Source organism: Cetorhinus maximus, chromosome 9 (assembly GCF_964194155.1).
Source record: "Cetorhinus maximus chromosome 9, sCetMax3.hap1.1, whole genome shotgun sequence".
NCBI classification, from domain to species: Eukaryota; Metazoa; Chordata; class Chondrichthyes; order Lamniformes; family Cetorhinidae; genus Cetorhinus; species Cetorhinus maximus.
Genome location: NC_135887.1, coordinates 89,327,752 through 89,351,166, shown reverse-complemented (window position 1 = coordinate 89,351,166; position 23,415 = coordinate 89,327,752). Strand labels below are relative to the sequence as shown.

The window sequence follows — 23,415 nt, the reverse complement described above, 5'->3', positions numbered from 1 at the left end:
GCAATTTTTCCACCACTCCAACTATAACTTCACCCATCTTCCATCTGCTCTTTAACTTCCACAACAGAATAGATTTAGCATCTCCTTGAGCCCCACTTATTATTACCTTCTCCTGCAGCATTCCCTCTGAACAACAAATATCACTATCCCACAACATTAAGAATTGACTAACCCCTGTGTCTCTTAAAATTTTAACATCTTTACCTATTCCACCCTGGACACATGGAAAGACTTTCCCTTCACATTTGAAGTCTTTAAACATTTCTGCAACCTGCTCCTCAAAATTCTCTCGAGTAAACTGTGAACACATTCCCACTTCTTTACCTTTCACTGATTCTTCCTGTTTCACCTGTACACAAACCACTGGTTTCTCCTGTGCCTGAACCTCAGAACCCACAGTACTTTTACTTCCAGGGCTTTTCTGTATCCCAATAATTCCCAGATTTTTCCTGCAATTGCCGACACACTGACTTTGTGTGCCCCAAATTATTACAATGAAAATACCTCAACTTTTGAATGTCACTGCTACCTTCAGCGCCTTCCTTTTCGTTCTGAGAAAAAACTTCTGGGAACCAAAGAGAAGGACTTAGCGGTCGATTTGTCTAGGGAAGAGGGTGTAGATAACCTTGATCATGTTGAGATCAAAAAAGAGGTGTTAGACACCTTGAAGAATATTAAGGTGGATAAGTCCCCAGGGCCAGATGGGATCTACCCCAGAGTACTGAGGGAGGCAAGGGAGGAGATTGCTGGGGCCTTGACAGAAATCTTTGTATCCTCACTGGCTATGGGTGAGGTCCCAGAGGACTGGAGAATGGCCAATGTTGTTCCATTGTTTAAGAAGGGTAGCAGGGATAATCCAGGAAATTACAGGCTGGTGAGCCTTACGTCAGTGGTAGGGAAATTATTGGAGAAGATTCTTCGTGGCAGGATTTACTACCATTTGGAAACAAATGGGCGTATTAGTGAGAGGCAGCATGGTTTTGTGAAGGGGAAATTGTGTCTCACTAACTTGATCGAGTTTTTCGAGGAAGTGACGTAGATGATCGATGATTGAAGGGCAGTGGATGTTATATACATGGATTTCAGTAAGGCCTTTGACAAGGTCCCTCATGGCAGACTGGTACAGAAGGTCAAGTCGCACGGGATCAGAGGTGAGCTGGCAGGATGGATACAGAATTGGCTTGGTCATAGAAGACAGAGGGTAGCAGTAGAAGGGTGCTTTTCTGAATGGAGAGCTGTGACTAGTGGAGTTCCGCAGGGATCAGTGCTGGGACCTTTGCTGTTTGTGGTATACATAAATGATTTGCAGGAAAATGTAACTGGGCTAATTAGTAAGTTTGCAGATGACACCAAGGTTGGAGGAGTTGCAGATAGTGAAGAGGATTGTCAAAGGATACAACGGGATATAGATCGGTTGGAGACTTGGGCGGAGAAATGGCAGATGGAGTTTAATCCGGACAAATGCGAGGTAATGAATTTTGGAAGGTCTAATACAGGCAGGAATTACACAGTAAATGGCAGAACCCTTAAGTGCATCGACGGGCAGAGGGATCTGGGTGTACAGGTCCACAGGTCACTGAAAGTGGCAACGCAGGTGGATAAGGTAGTCAGGAAGGGATATGGCATGCTTGCCTTCTTTGGCAGGGGTATTGAGTATAAAAGCTGGGAAGTCATGCTGCAGCTGTATAGAACCTTGGTTAGGCCACACTTGAAATATTGCCTGCAATTCTGGTCACCACTTTACCAGAAGGATATGGAGGCGTTGGAGAGGGTGCAGAGGAGGTTTACCAGGATGCTGCCTGGTCTGGAGGTTACTAACTATGAGGAGAGGTTGGAGAAACTCGGATTGTTCTCACTAAAGCAACGGAGATTGAGGGGCGACTTGATAGAAGTTTACAAAATTGAGTGGCACGGACAGAGTAGATAGTCAGAAGCTTTTTCCCAGGGTGGAAGAGTCAATTACAAGGGGACATAGATTTAAGGTGAGAGGAGAAAACTATAAAGGTGATGTGCGGGGCAAGTTTTTTATGCAGAGGGTAGTAAGTGTCTGGAATTCGCTGCCAGAGGAGGTGGTGGAAGCAGGTACGATAGTGGTGTTTAAGAGGCAGCTTGACCAATACATGAATAGGATGGGAATAGAGGGTTATGGACCCCGGAAGTGCAAAATGTTTTAGCTAATGGGCAATATGATCGGCGCAGGCTTGGAGGGCTGAAGGGCCTGTTCCTGTGCTGTACTTTTCTTTGTTCTTTGTTCCAGCTACTCCTTGTCTTCCCTGACTACCTGCTTTCCTTTCACTTTCCCACTTTTTATCCTTTTCCAATTTGAAAGCATGGCAGAAAAAAGGTTTAGCTCTATGAACTAACTCATAACAATCAGCTATCTCTGCTGCTTGTCTTACAGAATCAATCCTCTGTTCCTCCACATGAGTTCTCACCGCCGAAGGGATTGAATCTTTAAATTCTTCCAAAAGAATTACTTCCCTAACAGCTGCATAGGTTGTTTCTATTTTTAACGCTCGTATCCACCGGTCAAAATTACTTTGTTTTACTCTTTCAAACTCAATATAAGTTTGCCCAGGCTTTTTTCTTATATTCCTAAATCTCTGCCGGTATGCTTCAGGAATCAACTTATATGCACTCAAAGTAGCTTTTTTCACTGCCTCATAATTCACTGACATTTCTTCTGAAAGCGAAACATATACCTCATGTGCCCTACCTAACAACTTAGACTATAATAATAACGTCCAGTTTTCCTGTGGCCATTTCATCTGTTTAGCCAGCTTCTCAAATGAAATAAAGAATGCTTCAATATCTCTTTCCTCAAACTATGGAAGAGCTTGTACAAATTTAAACATATCCCCACTGGGTTCTACTCTAGAGATAAATCCTTCTTCACCTACTGACATCTCTTTTCTAACTGTCAATATTTTCAGTTGCAATTCTCTTCCTCTCTTTCTTTCCTCCTTCTCTACCTTCACAATTTATAATTCCCTTGCTTGTTCAAATTCAAGCTTTTTCAGTTCCTTTGTTTGTTCAAATTCTAGCGTTTTCACTTGTAACTGACGTCTCACTACCTCCCGCCGTGACTCACTAGTGTCAGGTCTCACTTCCAACTATAGATGCTGTGCTATACATTTAACTATATTTGATTTCCTAGCCCCCGCAGGTAACCCCAATTTTAACTTATCTGCCAACTCTGTCAACTTACTTTTGGTTATTCACTCCAACCCAATCAGAGTTATCTCTTCTGCTCCCAGACAAGTCTTAGCAATTGCCAAAGCCACCTTGCAGTCTCACCACTTCTAAAATACCTCACTGACTCCTGAATTCAAAGAGCCTCTCATACTCATAATCTTAAGATTCACCAATTCCTTACCAATCAAGGAATTAGAAATATAATTTATCCCGGCACAGCCCCCAATTGTTATGACTGATGCAGTTGGTAAAGCGGAGTTATTTAAAAATCCCAGAAACATTAAACAACTGTCATAACCTATAATTTTAAGTGTTATGTTTGAGATGCGACTCTAAATTCAGGAATCATACCACCAGTTCTCGAGGTATTACATTAAACTAAATGAAACATTTTATTAAATTTAAATATATGTACACATGGCTACAAATTACTACTATCATAACTTTTAACAAATTCCCAAAATAATCTCCATTATGGCAACAGCAACCCATAGACTTAACCAGACACCAGGCAAAGCATTTTCACCATACGAATTCAAAATGAGGTTCTTTTCACTGTGCAGCCAGTTGGAGGCTTACAGCTGCCTTTTGATCTCACATTGCCTCTCTGCACACCGGAAAACTACTGAGGTTATACCTACCACCACTGACTGTTCAAAATTCTCATTGTCTCACCAGCCTCTTTGAGCTTCACCTTTTCACAATGAAACCCCTTTCATAGTACCAATTTAATTAGTAATATAAAGATATTGCTTGGTAGCTGCTAGAAAAGCATCAAGTTTTCACCCTACTTCTTGGATGCTCTATTCAAAAAATGCAAATGCACGTTATCTCTCTTACATATCAAAACTAGTACATGTCAAAGCACCCAGACTAGCTGGCTTTAATCTAATTAAGACACACCTACAGACTAAACCTCTATTTTGAAAAGAAAAATATTTTCCAATAATATTATACACATTAATAGCTTCATGACAAACAATATTTCCCTTTCAGAAAACCACGTTGACTTGTTCTAATGATAATATACTTTCTACATGCATTGTTCAGACTTCCTTAATAATAGATTCCAACACTTTCCTAATCACTGATGTCAAGCTGACTGGCCAGTAGTTCCCTGTTTTCTCTTTCCCTCCTTTCTTGGATAGAGGTGTTACATTTGCTAACATCCAATCTGCCAGGTATTTAGTCTTCAGAGCTTGACTAACAAGTACATTTTAACCCTATTGAAGAATAGCACACTCCATTCCATTAATCAAAAAGAATTAAATAATGCCGCTACTAAAAACATTCTTGGACGGGACACCTGAGGGACCAAATGTAAAGAAAGGGTTGCTTCTTCATAATCACACTTCTTAGCCAGCAATGCAACTGTTAGTTTAGTGGATTAAGTGTTTTATTGGGATAGAAAGCAATACCATGAAGCACAATTCACTGTGCTACACCATCTCTTGGAATCACACAATAGATTTATTGAAATGGAACAGAATGGCTTAGCTTTACATATTCCGATCTCCTTTAAAATTGGTCCATGTTCAACTAGTTCTTGGCACATTATTACTGCAATTAGGGGCATTGCCTCAATGTTGTGTCATGTAGCCACTCTTTTTACTTTTTCCTTTCATCATCTTTTGCATGGTTTTTGCAAGGAGATATTAATAACTTTCTTCTTTGATTTTCGAAAATGTGCTGCTGACAACATTCTGTGGAAATCTAGCAATATAAAAGCTATTGTGGGTGAATAAGAGTGGCAAGAAAATAATGTTGGTATGATTCAGCTGGAAATATTTTGATGTTAATATCAACAGAATGTGGAACACACACAGAGTGTTGCTACGTGCTAATGATTAACCAATTCCAGGGTTTTTAATTCAAATATACAGACTTAAATAAACATATGTTTTTTCCCATACTTTACAAAATACCAAAGATGCCAACTTGCCATACTGATAGTCTCAATTGTTTTAAAATACAGTTTCCATAAATTGGCTAGCTAGAAGTAATTTTGTAATCCAAGCACAACTAGAAATGCTCATCTACAAGCATCATATTCAGATTAGACTACACATAGCAAACTGGCAATGAAATTGTTTGGATGTCTGTCGTAGGCCATCTGAAATGATGATAAGTACTTAAAATTTATATATGAAGACTTTGCTCGATTTCTAGCATGCATGTCAGCCTGGACAATGAGCAAACCTTGATCAATAGCCCCAAAAAGCTTATAGCTCAAAAACTGTTCTGACAAACCTACTCACATGCGTAAACAAGGGGCTAGCATGAAAACTATTGGGACATCAGCTTGTCATAACCTGAGCTACAGGCACATTTAATTGTTTATATAAGGAAGGGGAGGCAGTGGCATTGTCACTGGACTAGTATTCCAGAGACCCAGGGTAATGTTCTGGGACCTGGGTTCGAATCCCAGCATAGCAGATTGTGAAATTTGAATTGGGTAAAAAAATATGGAATTAAAAGTCTGATAATGACCATGAAACCATTGTCGTAAAAACCCATCTGGTTCACTAATGTCCTTTAGGGGAGGAAATCTGCCGTCCTTACCCAGTCTGGCCTACATGTGACTCCAGACCCAGAGCAAATGCCCTCTGAACAAGGGCAATTGGGGATGGGCAAGAAATCCAAAAAAAATCTGAAGAGAGATGGGCTCCAGGAATGAAATTTGTTCTCCAAGGCCCCTGTGCCCAGAATTTTGACTTTTAACACTCTACTTGGTATCTTTTTCAGCATTTTGTGTTTGTGATTCTGTATATCATTCCAATGAGTTATTTCCTGAAGCAGTTTAAGTAAAGATAAAAGCAGTCAAAGCAGTCACCAGCAAAGAGGACAAAAACCTGGTTTTGCAGGGACAGAAATGAAGGAATTTTGCGTTCTCAGATGGACTGAACCTGTAGCATTCAGTCTGATGTTTGGAATCTATTAAACACATGGATTATTAGTTCCAATCCTCATTTCTTTTTCCATAGTTATATAATATGGAGAGTGTAGATTCTCTCCTTGGTTACAAAATGGTACATTCCCTTAAAAAAATTGAAAAAACTTAAATTAGAGGATATAACCAGACACAAATTAGCTTGACACAGCACAACTGCACACTGTAGTACAATTCTAAATATAGGAATCTCAGTCCAATTCCAGAAGTTAAGCTAATAATCACTATAACTACACTACACATTTTATGTTCAAGCCCTGGCAATTCCTTCAAATGTATTGCCAGAATACTCAAAAAAAAGTTTATGGCTTCACACAAAGTAATTCCCTTATCAATTAAATGTTTGCAATTAGCTTTGAAGAAAATAAACACACATGTTTTAAAAACTTCATTTGAGAGAAAGCAGAAGTATTATTACAAACAGTTTGGGTTCCGCCACGATCACTCAGCTCCTGACCTCATTTCAGCCATCGTTCAAACATGGACAAATGAGGTGAGAAGATAGTGACTGCCCTTGACATCAAGGCAGCATTTGACATAGTGTGGTGTTAAGGAGCCCTAGCAAAACTGGAGTCAATGGGAATCAGGGGGAAAACTCTCCGCTGGTTGGAGTCATACCTAGCACAAAGGAAGATGGTTGTGGTTGTTGGAAGTCAATCATCTCAGTTCCAGCACATCACTGCAGGAGTTCCTCAGGGTAGTTTCCTTGGCCTAACCATCTTCAGCTGCTTCATCAATGACCTTCCTTCCATCATAAGGTCAGAAGTGGGGGTGTTCGCTGATGATTGCACAATGTTCAGCACCATTCGCGACTCTTCAGATACTGAAGTAGTCCATGTCCAAATGCAAGACGATTTGGATAATATCCAGGCTGGGGCTGACAAGTGGCAAGTAACTTACGTGCCACACAAGTGCCAGGCAATGATCATTTCTAACAAGAGAGGATCTAACCATTGCCCCTTGACATTCAATGGCATTCCCATCGCTGAATTCCCCACTATCAACATCCTGGGGGTTACCATTGACCAGAAACTGAGCTGGGCTAGCCAAATAAATACTGTGGATACAAGAGTAGGTCCAGGGCTAGGAATCCTGTGGTGAGTAACTCATCTCCTGACTGCCCACCAAAGCCTGTCCATCATCTACAAGACACAAGTCAGGAAAGAGATGGAATACTCTCCACTTGACTGGATGAGTGCAGCTCCAACACTCATGAAGCTCAACACCAACCAGGGAAAAGCAGCCTGCTTGATTGGCACCCCATCCACAAACATTCACTCCCTCCATCACTGACACACAGTGTCAGCAGTGTGTACCATTTATAAGATGCACTGCAGGAACTCAACAAGCCTCCTTATACAGCACCATCCAACCCACAACTGCTACCACCTAGAAGGACAAGGGCAGCAGATGCATGGGAACATCACCATCCTGATTTGTAAATATATTGCCATTCCTTCACTGTCACTGGGTCAAAATCCTGGAATTCCCTCCCTAACAACACTGTGGGTGTACCTACACCACTTGGACTGCAGCGGTTCAAGAAGGCAGCTCACCACTGCCTTCTCAAGGGCAATTAGGGATGGGCAATAAACGTTTGCCTCGCCAGCAACGCCCTCATCCCATGAATGAATAAAAAAAACAAGGGGACTGTTGTACAACAATAAAGAAGTCTTACTGCAATTATACAGAACTTTGGTGAGGCCACACCTGGAATACTGTTTACAACTTTGATATCCTTACCTAAGGAAGGGTATATTTGCCTTACAGGGAGATCAACATGGGCTCATTAAACTAATTCCTTATATTTGGAAGGATTTGAGTTTCAAAGAGGCGTGAGAACAATGGAACCTGAGATGAAAGAGGAAAAAAGGTATTTTAGAGATACTGTAGCTGTGAGCTGAGGTGTGAGTTTTTGAGTTAGAGCTGAGTTGGGAGCTGTGGCTCTGGGCTGGGAGAAAATGCAAATTTAAATCAGCCATCCAGTCAAGCTAGAAAAGTCTTGGACTGCAAAAAACAGTTTTATTTTGAAGTTTGGGTTTCCACAGCAGAGTGGAAGAGAGTTACAGGTCATGTGGTAAGCCTTTATTAAAGCTACAGCAATTTGCCTTGGGTAATGTTACTGGATTTTTATAGTTAAACGTCTATAAGGGAATGTTGACTGGAAAGTGTTTACTGTGGGTCTGACCAAATAGACAGTCTTTTTGGGGGAATGTTTTGTAAGATTAAGTTTAACTGTGTAACGGTAATCCTGTGTGCTTCACTTTTCTTTTATTCTTGTAAATAAAACTTTTACTTTTCATTTTTTAAATCCCAGAAGTGTTACTGGACTTCTGGCTGCTGAGATCAGTACGTCCCCATCTCGCTTTCAGAATACAAAAAAACGGTATGGTCAGTAAGCCGTTTCCTTCTGGGATTTGGTCTGGGCAGCAATTAACATCAGCTGTGGTCATAAGAATATGTACTACGGGATGCATTTGAATGCACCCACAAATTGAATATGTCCATATATTTGTTTTCATTCATTCACGGGATGTAGGCTTTATTGGCTGGGCCAGCATTTATTGCCCATCCCTAGTTGCCCTTGAGAAGGTGGTGAGCTGCCTTCTTGAGCTGCTGCAGCACATGTGGTGTAGGTACACCCACAGTGCTGTTAGGAAGGCAGTTCCAGGATTTTGACCCAGTGACAATGAAGGAACGGCAATATATTTCCCAGTCAGGATGGTGAGTGACTTGGAGTGGAACTTCCAGGTGGAGGTGTTTCCATCTATCTGCTGCCCTTGTCCTTCTAGATGGTTGTGGTCGTGGGTTTGGAAGGTGCTGTCTAAGGAGCCTTGGTGAATTATCCCTTTCTTAAAATATGCATTGTCCACCAAGAATAAATGTGACATTATCTTCTAAAGTGTTCGGCAATATGATCAGTTACACTATTTCCTTAGTTAGACCTCTATAATTCATTTTGCAGTGGCATTCTCCCACCTATCTAAAAGACAGGGTAAAGTATATTGTGTGATTTGGGCATCCAATGCTTCCAAACTGCTTGGTAGTTAATCCTTTTTCCTGCTGGGTTTCATACACTCCCATGCTTGCGCCCTGGGATGGCTGTAAATTAAGTACACTTTATCAGGCTTATTCCAGTGTTTTCATGGATAAGAATTGGCTTCTACTAAATAATGTAAGATGTGCTCTAACTTAGCATTCGCGTACTTAGCTAAAACTCATCATGCTGGTTAACTGCATTTATTTTAGAGATGTTGAATTAGCATCAAAGAAATAATCTAAATGAAATCAATAAGCTTACACAGCTTCTTTATTAAAATAGGGATAGAAGTTTTTTAATGCTTTTTCTCCCTATCATTCCTAAAGGTAATAATTCACAGTGGCGTACTGATCCACAGATGTCAGCAATTCTATGGTACCTCAACAAATGGCTCCTTTGTGAGCCAAGGCAGTGAGTGATGCCAGATAGAAGTTCTAGTTGATTCCTCCTCTTGCATGGAAGACCAGTGCATTTCATTTTTACTAATCCACTTTTTCTCCTTTACCTCCTCTCCAGTAGATTTCATTCCCTCACTGGAATATAGTTCCAGGGTTGGTCGTTACCCTACAGTATCTTAAACAAATGATTATCATTTGTGAGCCTTGACAATGAGCAGAAGTAGGTTATGCAACTGCAGAACACACGAAATGTAAGTCTAATCCTGTTCTCTCCCACTCACATTTGCCGGTGCATACATCCAGTCTCTCTCTCTCGGGCAGTCCCTTGGGTTTGAGAATGGCTTGTTTTCACTCCAGTTTGATGGGTTCTGAGATGGTTGATAAGTCCATTGCACAATATGCAGACTCTACCACATGCAGGATAGTGGGACAGCTTGCTATCTGTCAACTGCTGCAAGAACCCTGGTTACTATTATCTTCACTAAACCAGGGCCACTGCAATCAAGTGTAGTGCTCTATTGCTGCTTCATGTAACTCTGATGGGACAAACCTAGAGCAGTTTTGAAGAGCTTGGTCTACCTGTTGAAGTGGATGCTTGTCATGAAGCTATTAATGCATATAATATTTTGGAAAATATTTTTCTTTTAAAATAGAGGTTTAGTCTGTGGGTGTGTCTTAATTGGATTAAAGCCAGCTAGTCTGGGTGCTTCGATATGTACTAGTTTTGAGATGTAAACAGAGAGGTAGAGTGCATTTGCATTTTTTGAATACAGCATTCAAGAAGTGGAATGAACACTGACGCCTATCTAGCAGATACCAAGCAATATGTTTATATTACTAATAACATTGGTACTACAAAAGGGGTTTTATTGTTAGAGAGGTTTTGTTCAGAGGTTGGTGATACAGTGAGAATTTATATTCAATGGGGGTGGTAGGTATAACTTCAGCAGTTTTCGGGTACACAGAGCAGGGATAATGTGAGACCAAAAGACAGCTGTAAGCCTCCAGCTGTCTCCACAGGAACCAAAGTGAAAAGAACCTCATTTTGAATTCATAAGGTGAAAATGCTTTGCCTGGTGTTTGGCTAAGTCTATGGGTTGTTATTGTCTTAATGGAGATTAGTTTGGGAATTTGTTAAAAGTTACAATAGTAGTAATTTGAAGCCATGTGAATATATATTTTAACCTGTGTAAATTAATAAAATGTTTCATTTAGTTTAATGTACAGCCTCGAGAACTGGTGTCTGATTCCTGAATTTAGAATTGCATCTCAAACATAACACTTTAAACAATCTACAATTTTAAGTTTCCCTCTGGGATTTTTAAATAACTCCGCTTTACCAACTGCATCAGTCATAACAATGCTGAAGATTCAAAAGTGCTTTTCAAAGAGGAGGAGAGAGTTTTTCCAGTGTCTTCACCAACATTCGTCCCTCAATCCGTACCACCAAAAAAAGTGTTCACCATTCTATTGCTGTTTCTGGGATGTTGTTGTCAAGGATTGCTACCAAGTTTGTCTACATAACATCACTGCTCTCAAAAACAAAATTAATAATGCAAAGTGATTCAACATTCCAATGATGTGTTATGGTAGTGTATAATTGGAGGTGAGGTACTTCCATATTTTCATGGCAATTTCTAGATAAGCTGGTGACCACAATGTCCAGGTTTATTGAGGTTAGGCAGAATGTGGAGTTGAGGCCACAATCAGATCAGCCATGATTTTACTGAATAGGATAGGATACAGGATAAAACATTGACTAAAAATGAATTTAAATAAAAATAGAAATAAAAATAAGTGGATAAAAAATTAAAAATTAAAAAATGACTCCTAATAAGACTCCATCCCATTCTCTCAGTTCCTTCGCCTCTGTCGCATTCCAATGATGCCACTTTCCAAAACGGCGCTTCTAACATGTCTTCCTTCTTCCTTAACCGAGGTTTCCACCCACTATGGTTGACAGGGCCCTCAACCATGTCCGACCCATCTCCCGCACCTCTGCCCTCACACCTTCCTCTCCCTTCCAGAACCATGATAGGGTCCCCCTTGTACTCACTTTTCACACCACCAGCCTCCACATTCAAAGGATCATCCTCCGCCATTTCCCCCAACTCCAACATGAAGCCACCACCAAACACATCTTCCCTTCAACCCCCCCTGTTGACATTCCATAGGGGCCGTTCCCTCCCGGATTCCCTGGTCCACTCCTCCATCACCCCCAACACCTCATCTCCCTCCCACGGCACCTTCCCATGCAACTGCAGAAGGTGCAACACTTGAAGCAGCGCTTCACTTGCACCTCCTTTAATTTGGTCTGCTGCATTCGCTGCTCCCAATGCGGTCTCCTCTTCATTGGAGAGTCCAAACGCAGACTGGGTGACTGCTTTGCAGAACACCTTCGGTCTGTCCGTAAGCATGACCCAGACCTTCCTGTCGCTTGCCATTTCAACACCCCATCCTGCTCTCATGCCCGTCCTTGGCCTGCTGCAATATTCCAGTGAAGCCCAACGCAAACTGGAGGAACAGCATCTCATCTTCCGATTAGGCACTTTACAGCCTTCTAGACTTGACATTGAGTTCAACAACTTCAGACAATGAATTCTCTCTTCCATCCTCACCCCCTTTATATCCCCTTTTTTCAATACTCATTCTCATTTCTTAATTTTTATTTTTTCATTTTTAAATTTTTTTCCCACTTATTTTATTTCTATTTTTATTTAAATTAATTGTTTTATCCTATTTCCAATCTTTTTTCCACCACTGTCCCCTCCCCCCACCTACCCCCACTAAGGCCACCCGTCACTTGTTCATGTTGTTCTTTCCAGAATGCTTACCCTTGTCCTGCCATTATCACATTCTGCTCTCGGACCTTAATGCCACCATCAGCACCTCCTTTAGCCCGTATCACTATCATTAACACCCCTTTGTCCTTTTGTGCATGACATCTCTGGCAATCTCTCTTTCGCCTCCACCTATCACTGGCCTTCTACCCAGCTTCACCCACTCCACTCCCCTTAAACAGTATAAATTTAATTACATTTTACTTCTCTTTAGCTCTGAAGAGGTCATATGGACTTGAAACGTTAACTCTGTTTTTTTCTCCATGGTTATCCTAATGATAGATTTTCACCTCAAAATGTTGCAGTTATTGCTGTGGTAATGCTCCTGTAATAATGTTGCTTAGAGAATTTTTAGATTTGGATCTACAACCAGACTGAACATAAGGCTTTATTTCTGCTTAATTAAAAAACTGCTTTTGTGCACATGACATTGAAGCCATTGTTTTGGAAACATTACTGAGTTCAATGGTGTGAGGGGGAAAAATCAAAACAAACAAAATGCAGTGAAATTTACAATTCTTTTGCAATTACTTAATCCTGAAATGTAGCCTAGATCTATTTTATTATTAGTTCACAAAGGCACCTTATGTCCACCATATAGATCTTACAACATAAAAGGAACCAAGTTCCATTTCACTATCTTTTCTGAATTAGCTGATCTCAGGCAGGAGTACAACTGACTTCAGTTACCCTTGACTTGAAATGGAATTACAAGTTAGCGTTCATGCTTCTGATCTCTAGCCTGCTGGAAGTCTTAGTATGTGTGGACTCCAGGGATAAGCAAGACCTGGTTCAGCTGTAATGCCCACTATGATCAGCTGGCCAGTCATGCCATCAGACTTCATACAAAAGATGGGCATTTGGGCAAGTTATCAAAGCCAAACTGACCTTGTGGAACTATGCCCAGGAAGAGTTGTTACTTTAGGAGAGCAAGAGAGAAAGTGCATGGGGAAAGGAAAAAGAAACAGTAATACTAGCAATGGAATTTGATCATCATCTAGGAGACAAGTTAGTTAGCTAAAGACAGAATGCCAGTTCACAAAACAAGGCTGCCCACTTCCAGCTCCGTAATATCCCTCAATTCCACCCCAGCCCATCTGTTGCTGAAGCTCTTGATTGTGCTTTTCCTCCTCTAAACTTGACTGTTCCAATACTCTCCTGTTTAGCCTCTCTTCTTTCCACCCTACATAAATTTGAGTTCATACAAAACTCTGCTGCCCATATTGATACCAAGTCCCATTTTCTCATCATCCTTGTGCTCACCAACTTAGATTGACTCCTGGCCCGGCATTGCCTCAATTTTAAAATTCATTGTCCTTGTTTTCAAATCTCTCTACGGCTTCATACTTCTCTATCGCTGTAATCTCCACTAGTCCTAAAATCCTCTGAGATGACTGCACTCCGCCAATTTGGCCTTGTGCTCATTCCTGATTTTAATAACTCGATCTTGGTGGCTTTGCCTTCAGCTGCCTAGGTGGCAGGTTCTGGAATTTCTTCCCTAAACCTCTCTGCTCTCTACCACTCCCTTCTCCTTCAAGCTATAGCTTTCCTTAAAAGCTATCTCTTGGGCCAAGTTTTTGGTTATCTATTCTAATAGCTCCTTATGTGGCTCTGTGTCAAAGTTTATTTTATAGTGTTCCTATGAAGCACTGTGGGACATTTTATTACATTATAGGTACCATTTAACTGCAAGTTGTTATTATTGTTGGATTCCTATGCTGGCACCTGTGGACCACAACAGTACTGAGAACACCGTAAGCGATACACCAGACACTATTCATTAAACAGGTCTTGTAACCCTTCAAATTTTGTCAACAAAATCAAAAGCTGTATGCATATAAATCTTGATGTATTTTCAAGATATTTTTAATAATCTGAAAAAATGTGAAGCAGGAAACAGTCATCCTCCTTTATTAGTATTCATACTAATAAATTTCTTATAAGCTGAGTTATGCTTTTGTAAACAGTTTCTGTTACTAAGGCAATGTCAGAGCTGCTGCTTTTGTCCTTGTAATTACTGCATTGAAAATGCAATGCAGCAGAAACTGGGAAAGATGGTGCTGCAGTTATTGATCTACAGAGGCCTTTCGTTTCACTTGCCATTCCCAAATAAGGGATGAACAGGTGATTTGCTCATAGGCCTCTCCTGGCTCCTGTAAGACTGATTGGTGAAGGGTCAAATTAATTCTCCAATGTCTTTCTCCTTTCACATTATGGGTGCGCTATTTTCCTACACAATTCCTTACCAATAGTCTATTATCTCCAAGTATCAGCTTGGTTCAGTACTAGCTCCAAGATACACGAAGTTGACAAAATTACCTTCAACTGTAGTATATTGGCTGTGAGGCATTTCATTTCAGGCATTACTGAGGACATAAATGGTGCTACTTTTTTTCCCATTATAGAATGACCTCAAGTTGAGAGATTCCTGGAAGCTATTCTGCCATTACATTGCAGGATGGATTCTGGAGCAATGACTAAGCATGCACAATCATAGATAGTTAGATGAAATCACAATTAATCTCTTCAATTTCTGACTGCCGAGACCTGGGTAAGATCTGTATGGCTCACCATCAGAAAATCAAATCATTAACTTGTATGGTGGAGCCTATGGGGCATTATGGCTGCCCCTGGAGAAAAAAATAGCATTTTTTCCTGAAAGCAGACATTATCACAGCCTGTAATATCCATTCTTAGCCACTGAGCAAGCTGTAGTGACAGTACCAAAAACAAAGTTCTAGTCATATTAAACTGTTCACTAAACAAAAAGGACTTATGTGACATGCAAAACCTTGCACATGAAATCTTATATTGTTTTAGTTCTGTTGTATGTTTTCAATGTTTGGAGCTCAATGAAACTTTTGTTGTGTGCGCTATAGAAGCTGGAATGTTAGTGTCATTTGAGTAACAAAGCGCGGACTGAAGAACTGAATCAAGTGATAAATTGGGGGGCAGTGGTGGAGAGAGAAAATGAGAGAATGAGGGAAGGGGAGAGAGAGACCACAGAAGGATCAATGCAGTACAACACTAAGTATTAGTAAGAACAACCAGATTCATGGGGGTAAGTCTAAGTACCTAATCCTCATTGGTGATACTTATAACCATACAAAACTCTGCTGAAAAGGGGGTGCTTCATACTTGCTACTAGAACTAATGTTGCCTCCATAGATGTCAGCATAATCCATCTCTCTGTACATTTTGGAGACAGCAGCATGGGCTCATTTAACATATAACCCTGCTGCAGAATCTGGGATTGCCAACTGTGGCATTATAAAACGAAGGAGGAATATATCTGATTTTTTTTTTAAAAGACTAAAAGGATGGCAAGGTTCACATATATATTGTATTAGAACCATAGGAAAGTTACAGCACAGAAGGAGGCCATTTGGCCCATCTTGTCCATGCCAGCCCGAGGACACCCAGGTGCCCTTTCTAATCCCACCTTCCTGCACCCAGCCCTGCAGCTTACAGCACTTAAGGTGCGGATCCAGGTACTTTTAAAAAGAGTTTAGAGTCTCTGCCTCTACCACCAACTTGAGCAGTGAATTCCAGACACCCACTACCCTCTGCGTAAAAAAGTTCTTTCTCATGTCCCCCCTACACATTCTGCCACTTATATTGAATCTATGTACCCTGGTTCTAGATTTCTCCACCAAGGGAAAAAATTTTATCCTGTCCACTCTATCTATTCCCCTCATAATTTTGTACACCTCAATCAAGTCACCTCTCAGCCGTCTTTGTTCTAAGGAAAATAACCCCAACCTATCCAATCTCTCCTCGTAGCTACACTTTTCTAACCCTTGAAAAATGAACCTGACAACTGGCTTTCTATTATGACCCCTGTAGAGACCAATAGCTTTTAAAATGATATCTGAACTTCCAGTAACTAACTAAAAGGATCACACAACAAGATTTCAGGTTTTAAGACTTTTACTGTAGTACATAAGCTAAAAGTAACATTGTCTAAACACTATTCAGTGTTTATTCTAAGTTATATTCTAAACTACAGACAAGGAATTCCAGATTTAGCTTTCAACACAAACGAAAATTAAAATCACCCTTAATCGTTATATTTTACACTGCCCCTTAAGTGAACAGTCTATTCTCCAGGAACCAGCCCCAATTTACTCTCAGTTCCCAGGGTCTTGCTGCCTTTTTTTTTCCAGCCTGGTAACTTCTAATTCCAGAGCAGACTTTCGCTGTGAGATTTAGCCGGAAGATATCTTCCCTCTAGCCCAAGTTAGGCGAATCTTCCAGCCTCCTTTAAATCCTCACAAACTTGGTCTCTTCAATCTGAGTGTGAGTTCCTACCCATGTTTTGTGTGGAGGACAATAGAGTCAGCATTTTCTTTGCTTCAGCTGCAGGACTCGTTGTCTCTATCTCTTATTCTCTGCCTCTTAGATGGCAGCAGGCTGACTTGTGTCTGAGAGTTTCAGAGATAGCTTAAAAACTCTGTAACCTTATACTACAATGGATTTTTATGGACTTTTCCCTTCCCAAAGCTCATTTCCATTGCAAAGCGAATCACATGGGCCTTGTATCCAGGTAGAAATGCTAATTAGCTATCTTCTAGACCCTCAACTCGATCCTACCTTGGAATTAAACAAACAGTTAATAAAACCTGACACTCCTAACACCTCCCTGTGAGACTTGGAGACTAACAGTCTAGCCACAGTCAGCACAACTGCTGTTACCATTTTCGACAGAAGTAAACATCTTACATCTTCTTCCTAGCAAGTCAACCTGGGCCCCAGTGTCCCATAGCAACCAAGCCACCCAAGCTTGTTGTTGGGTAGAACTCAGAATAGGTCACATGACTTTCATTCCTTCATTTTATCTTAACATTAAAGTGGCAGTCCCAAAACATAACAATATTATAAACTTTGAATTCACAACACTACCAACATATCATTTGACAGTGAATTCTATGCTTCATAATTCATCGCAACCTTGATATATTTTTCAACTCAGCTTCCCTGCTGCTGAACAAATCATATTTTCTCAGTACCAGCAGAATCCTTGAACTTTGCTGAGGCAAATTATATTTTAGAAAGTCACAATTTAAAATACTTCATCAAATCAGTCAATAGAGATTGAGATTGCCACAAGTCCCACAGAAGTTCATATCCCAAACCACTTTGTCTTCTTAGCTGAAAGAGATGCAAGAAGGAAAATGGAATCAAGCACATTGGTGAACTTATGTGCTGCATCACAGAGCGCGTAAGAAGTAGCTCTCAATGACAAGTTAATAACTGGCTGAGAGGCAACAGACAGAATAGGAACAAAGGAAATGAATGTACCATGATTAGGGGGATGTTTTCACCAGGGTTCTGTACTGAGATTTTAACTTTTTTATCATATATATCAATGACTTGGGTGAAGAAATGGTGTGTTTTATAACCAAGTTTGCAGGTGACACTCAGTATGGAAGAAACAGTAAGTAGTGCAGATGGAAGCAGGAAGTTACAAAGTGAGAAAGGCAGATTAGCTGAGTGGGCAAAACTGTGGTAAATGAGGTTCAATGTGGGGAAGTGTGAGGTTATTCAACGTAGATCCAAGAAAGATAAACCAGGATATTTTCCTAATGGCGAGATGATAGGTGGAGAAGCAAAGGGGTTTGGGTGTCCGGGAATGAAAATCACTAAAGGCTGCTGTACAATTACAAAAACAATCATTTGGTTAATTCAATTATCTCAAAGGGGCTAGAATAGAAAAAGGAGGATTTTATGCTCCAATTATGTAAAGCCTTGGTCTGATCCCATCTACAGTACCGTGTTCAGTTTTGGAAAGTGAAGGTTGTATTAGCATTGGTGTTGGTGAAGCAGAGATTCCAGGGTTTAAAAGATGGATAAAGGACAAAAAGGGAAAGTCTGTGATGGAGATTATGTGCTGTTGCTCAAGCTTGTTAACTCTATTTCTCTCTCCATGGATGCTGCTAGACTTGCTGAATACTTCCAACATTTTGTTTTTATACTGTGCATGGCTTTTGAATGTTAACTTTAATCACCTGGCAGTACTGTCACCTGCGAGTCAGATGGTGTTAGTCAAGCCACACTCCAGGAATTGGACACACAATTTTATGACAATATTCCAAAGTAATACTGAGCCAAAGTTATCCTGTCTATCTACTCATACTGCTTATTAAAGATAACACTGTACTATTGGAAAAGAGCAGGATGCTCATCTGATGTCTTAGCCTATGTCCTTTTCTCAATCAATATTACCCAAAATTGATTAACTGGTCAACCAGCTTATCACTGTGTGCAAAATTAGTGCTACTTCTGTCCACAAAATAGGCCACTGCATTTCAATTCATTGAACATGATTCACCTCATTATCAACACATTTAACAAAGATATCTTACTTATCCCTTGTTAATAGGCGCCATGTTTTAGAACCATTAGTCCTAGGTAGCTTTAGCATGCCAAAAACCCTTAATTTGACACTGTCAATCAAGATAATGAGTAGAGTTCAGCATTTTGCATCTCCAGTATTACTGCAGCAGAACCCATAATCTCACAGGAAGGGCAAGTGGCTTTCTGAGAAATTTTCTTGAGATTTTTTAAATTTTTTATTACAAACCATAAGAATGATGGAAATGTATATTAATTTTTAAAATTTATTTTGCCTTTCAGACACGTTCAGATAATTGTAAGATTTTCATTTCCACGAGGTCCTAATTAACTATCAGGTTTCACCTCCATTGCCAGTCTACAAATTGTCAGATATAATAGGGGCACAACACCTTATCCCATTTGGAAAAATCAACCCTTACCAGGTAGTATGAATAAGAAAGAGGAAGATTCCCGGCAGCACCAAGTCATCGCTTCCCACTGACCAGCGCCGCCTGAATATCACAATTCCTGGCATGGTCTCCAACACCAGCTAATTTGTTCATTAATGCCTGAATCCTATGGAGAGAAAAAAAAAAGTTTTATTAAATAACTGAATTTTCAATGAAATTGCATAAAAGAACGATTTTTAGGATCTGTGATTTACAAAATATTTCTGTACACAACAGATCAAAATTTGGTTACACAGCTATCAAATTATCCTAACATGCTGCTACTGCAGACCCTCTGTCGCTATGTTACTCAATAGTAGGAAAAATAGGTCCTACAGTTTTATTCAATGACTTTACCAGTTGAAATGTACATACATATTGGGGGGTACATAATGCACAATTTCAAAAATCTCAAACTATTGATCCTGTAATTATCATGCTACCACACAGAAAGTAGTTTCAAAATACAAATTGAGAATTTTAAATAAATTTAGGTATGAGAAAAGGTGATTTGGTTCACATACATAGCTCACTATGTACACATTCAACTCTACAACTGCAGATTCAGTCATGGTCATCAGTAGCTTGAACCTATTCCCTGTAACTTGACATTGTGAATAGGGATGGTTGGTTACTTGTTGCAGTCTTCAATCACAATGTCACTGAAATGAAACTTTCCGACTACAGTCAATCAAAATTGAAAACTAGGACCAAATCTTCTGAACAGAATTGGGACCCCTGTTTCCAACTTGGATCGGACAAAAAAACTACCCACTTAACTTCGTCCAATTTTTCTGGCCAATCTTCCAATAGGGGATCCTGCAGACCTCACTCAGCATAGGAAACCTCGGAGAGAGCAGCAGAGAGAATCCACGCCTCTTATTACAGCACTGCCGTATTTTGGTAAGTAAAGTTTAAATGTCCCAAAGCTTCTCAGTGTGTTAGTGAATTAATGTATGAGTGAATAGGTGAATGAATATGTGTGTAAGGGGGTAGGGTGGGTGAGGGAGGTGGGTAATGGGGTTGGGGGGGGAGTAGGGTGAGTGAGGTAAGTGGCTAAGGGGGTAGGGTGACAGCTGGGTACAGTGGTAATATGTGGGGTGGTGAAGTCAGGTCAGGTCAGCAGGGGAAGTCAGGGGGTCAAGGGGCAGAGTCCGGTCTTGGGGGCCAGTCTAATCAGGTCGGGGGATAAGGGAGGGGAGTTGGAGAGTCAAGGGGCCTGGTCAGGGTGAGTCAGTTGGGGTTTGAGGGTATTGGTTGCGTAGTTACCCAGGAGCTAGACTAGGATTTTTCAGTCTAACATTTTTTGGGTAACTATCCAGGTAAGTAAGTCAGAACCATCTGAAGTCTCCGACTCTAACTCAGAGTTGGAGACTTTTTCAAAGGATCCTGGGGAGCAGGGAAATTACCCATTGGAAGTTCAAACTTCCCAGGAAATTCCTACAGAGCCATTGCGTTGGGACTTCTGAGGGGTTCCGTTGTGCATCTTAAGGAGTATGTCCAGTCTCCGATGATCCAGAAGCCAGGAGATCTGGGCCTATAGTTCTCAGGAACTAACACCAGTAGCAACATTCATTACAGCTGCTAGCTTAAATCTAGTGTCTCGTCATTGATTTCATTGGTTTGGATTATGCGTTAAGAGCAATAGTGAGGTTATCCGTGCTTACAGAGTAAATCAGACAGTAACTTGCAGCATCCACAAAAGCGCAGTTAAATGTAAAAATTGAGAAGTTTCATGCAATTTGCCCTACTCCTCTACAAGCTTCACTACACCATTATGTCACCAAAGGAAGTGTCATTCAAATACACAAAGGGCTTGAAATTGTATTACTTATCCATTAAAATACACCATGAAATGTCAAGGTTTGTCCATTCACGTGTCACTGAAATCTTAATGACCTGGTTAAGTGTTAATTGTTGCCAAACAAGCTCTCTGGCACTGAAAATTAATAGTCATACTAAAAATTAGAAGCCCATTTCAGTGTGATGCTTCTATAGAGAACCTGGGTCCTGTGTGAACAAGGTAAGCAACAGTTTGTCTCTTTAACCAATCAGATCGAAGAATCCTTACTGAGACATGCAGAGTCTAACCTGGAAGAGTGTATCAGAATATTTAATTCAATGTGAAATCATGTAGAAAAAGCAACATAAAGTTAGGAAAAGAAAGATGGGATTGAGAGGAAGCAATCAAAAGGCAAACGCAAAACTTAAAAAATCTTTTTATAAAATCTCCAACAATAATTAAAATATGAAGGAATAAAACTCCACATTTGAAATGTAGGTTTTCAGTACCTGAGAGGCTGTTTGTAATAATTATGACTTTTCATATCGTTAAAATTTCACCTGCACTTGAATAGACAAACCTTAACTTTTTCTGGCACACTTAGTGGGTAATTAATGATTACGTACGCAACATTGTGCCCTTCACCTATTTGAATGTTGAATCTCTCTGTGATGTACAGCGAAACTTGAGGAGAAGCAGGACAAATCGATTAGCAATTTCCAGATTTCCCGGTTTAACTGCATATGTGCATACATTGAAAGTTTCTGACTGACTTACACATAACAAAAATCACATATAACATCACTACTATCCTTGCAAAATCTGGGCCACTGAATTAAATATTACATTTAACTTGCACCTTCTGGTTTAGACTTTGTGTGCCTCTTCAATCTGTTGCAATGTTCACTAAGTTACCCTCTTGAGGGCACCATGACATTTTGGCTGTCTGATAACCACAAATTGCAGTATAAAAGCCCACAGAACATCTGTGGGCAAGGGTAAGCAAAATGAGGAGTAAATGTGGTTAGTTTGCCGCTGACCACAAAATCTGGGCCAATATATTTAGACTCCCTTAGCACTCTTTTTGTGGAACTGAATTTTCACAAGAGGAAGTAAATTCAACTTTATAATTTTAAACATAATCTCACATTTTCACCTAGCTATTTTTGTTGCTAAGTTCTACAATTACAACAGCTGGTTATCAATAGCCTGAACAGACTCTCTCAAACTCGACACTCAAAAGAGATGGTGTGTTACTTGCATCATTCTCCATTCATATTGTCACAGCCTCCAATCACCAGTCTCAATGCATCAAATGGAGTTAACAATGGCTTAACAAAGGGAGAAGGCATCTGGGCCGGCAGCTCGCTAAGGAGCTTTATTGCTGTGCAACTCGATCCTTAGTCATCCATTACCATTCTTTGCCTTTTCACTCCTAATCTTATTTCTTCCACTGTTTAAATTTCCCTAACTCTAATAGTGATTTAATGCTAATCCTCCCTACAAGGTAATTGCAAGTACAAAGTTACCTGCCCACTCCCATCTCTCAACTATAGCTGCTCTTTGCTTTTATCAGCAGTTCTTTTCTCAAATTTGGTTTCCAGGTTCCTGGATATCAAGACTAAGTTTCTCCAATGGACAACACTGGAAAACTCAGCTGCCATGTCTCTAATCTGCTATTATTTCCTTAAGTTTTAAGGTAATTTTGTCTACTTTATAACCCATTCCCCACCACTACTGTTACATGCTAAACTTATAACTGTCCTATTGGTCCTTCAGGTTTATTGACTTCATTTTGTCACCATGTTGCACAGTTCTGGGCTCTTCATTCATATGAAAATATATTTAGCAGCGGGATCTCTGATATGCTAACCTCAAAACTATTTTGTTGTCAAACACTCGCTGCTTTCATTTGTAGAAGACTGAGCTGGCGCAGCTGATCTGATGTTGAATTCCTCATCAATGATGACCTTTTGAGAGAGGGGCTGCCAAGGTATGAGGAGTGTTCAATATATTCCACAGTTTCTCCTTCATATATACATGGGGAGTGTAATATTTGGCTGGCCAGGGTGGGTTGATATATGAGCCTTGCTTTGGCAACATTCAAGGACAGGCCAAGTTCCTTGTATGTAGAATTGAAGAGATTGAGAATGGCTTGCAGATCTGGTACAAAGTGGGCAACCACACTGCAGTCATTCACAAACTGTAGACCATGTATATCTGTATATCTGTGGTGTTTAGTTTAGTTTTAGCATGGAGATGACTACAGTTAAAGAGTTTTCCACCTAGACGGTATTTAATTCTGTCATCGGCGAGCAGTTGATGTTTGATGAGGTGAACTGCCACTGTCAGGCAGATTGTAAATACCTACCAGTCTAGGCTGCAATTGCTACCTAACTGCTGCTACTTCTTCTGGGACTCATC

At 40.3% G+C, this 23,415-nt stretch overlaps 1 protein-coding gene across 9 annotated transcripts in view; it reads right to left on the bottom strand.

The window, feature by feature from the left end:
- dagla (diacylglycerol lipase, alpha) overlaps positions 1-23,415 on the bottom strand; it is a 485,173-nt gene that overhangs the window by 200,297 nt on the left and 261,461 nt on the right. For all 9 annotated transcript variants that reach the window (XM_078549077.1, XM_078549076.1, XM_078549078.1 and 6 more), the window contains one exon: positions 19,200-19,335. In XM_078549077.1, coding sequence (XP_078405203.1) covers positions 19,200-19,294 — 95 coding nt within the window. In that variant the 5' untranslated portion in view covers positions 19,295-19,335. The remainder of the gene's footprint in view (positions 1-19,199; positions 19,336-23,415) is intronic.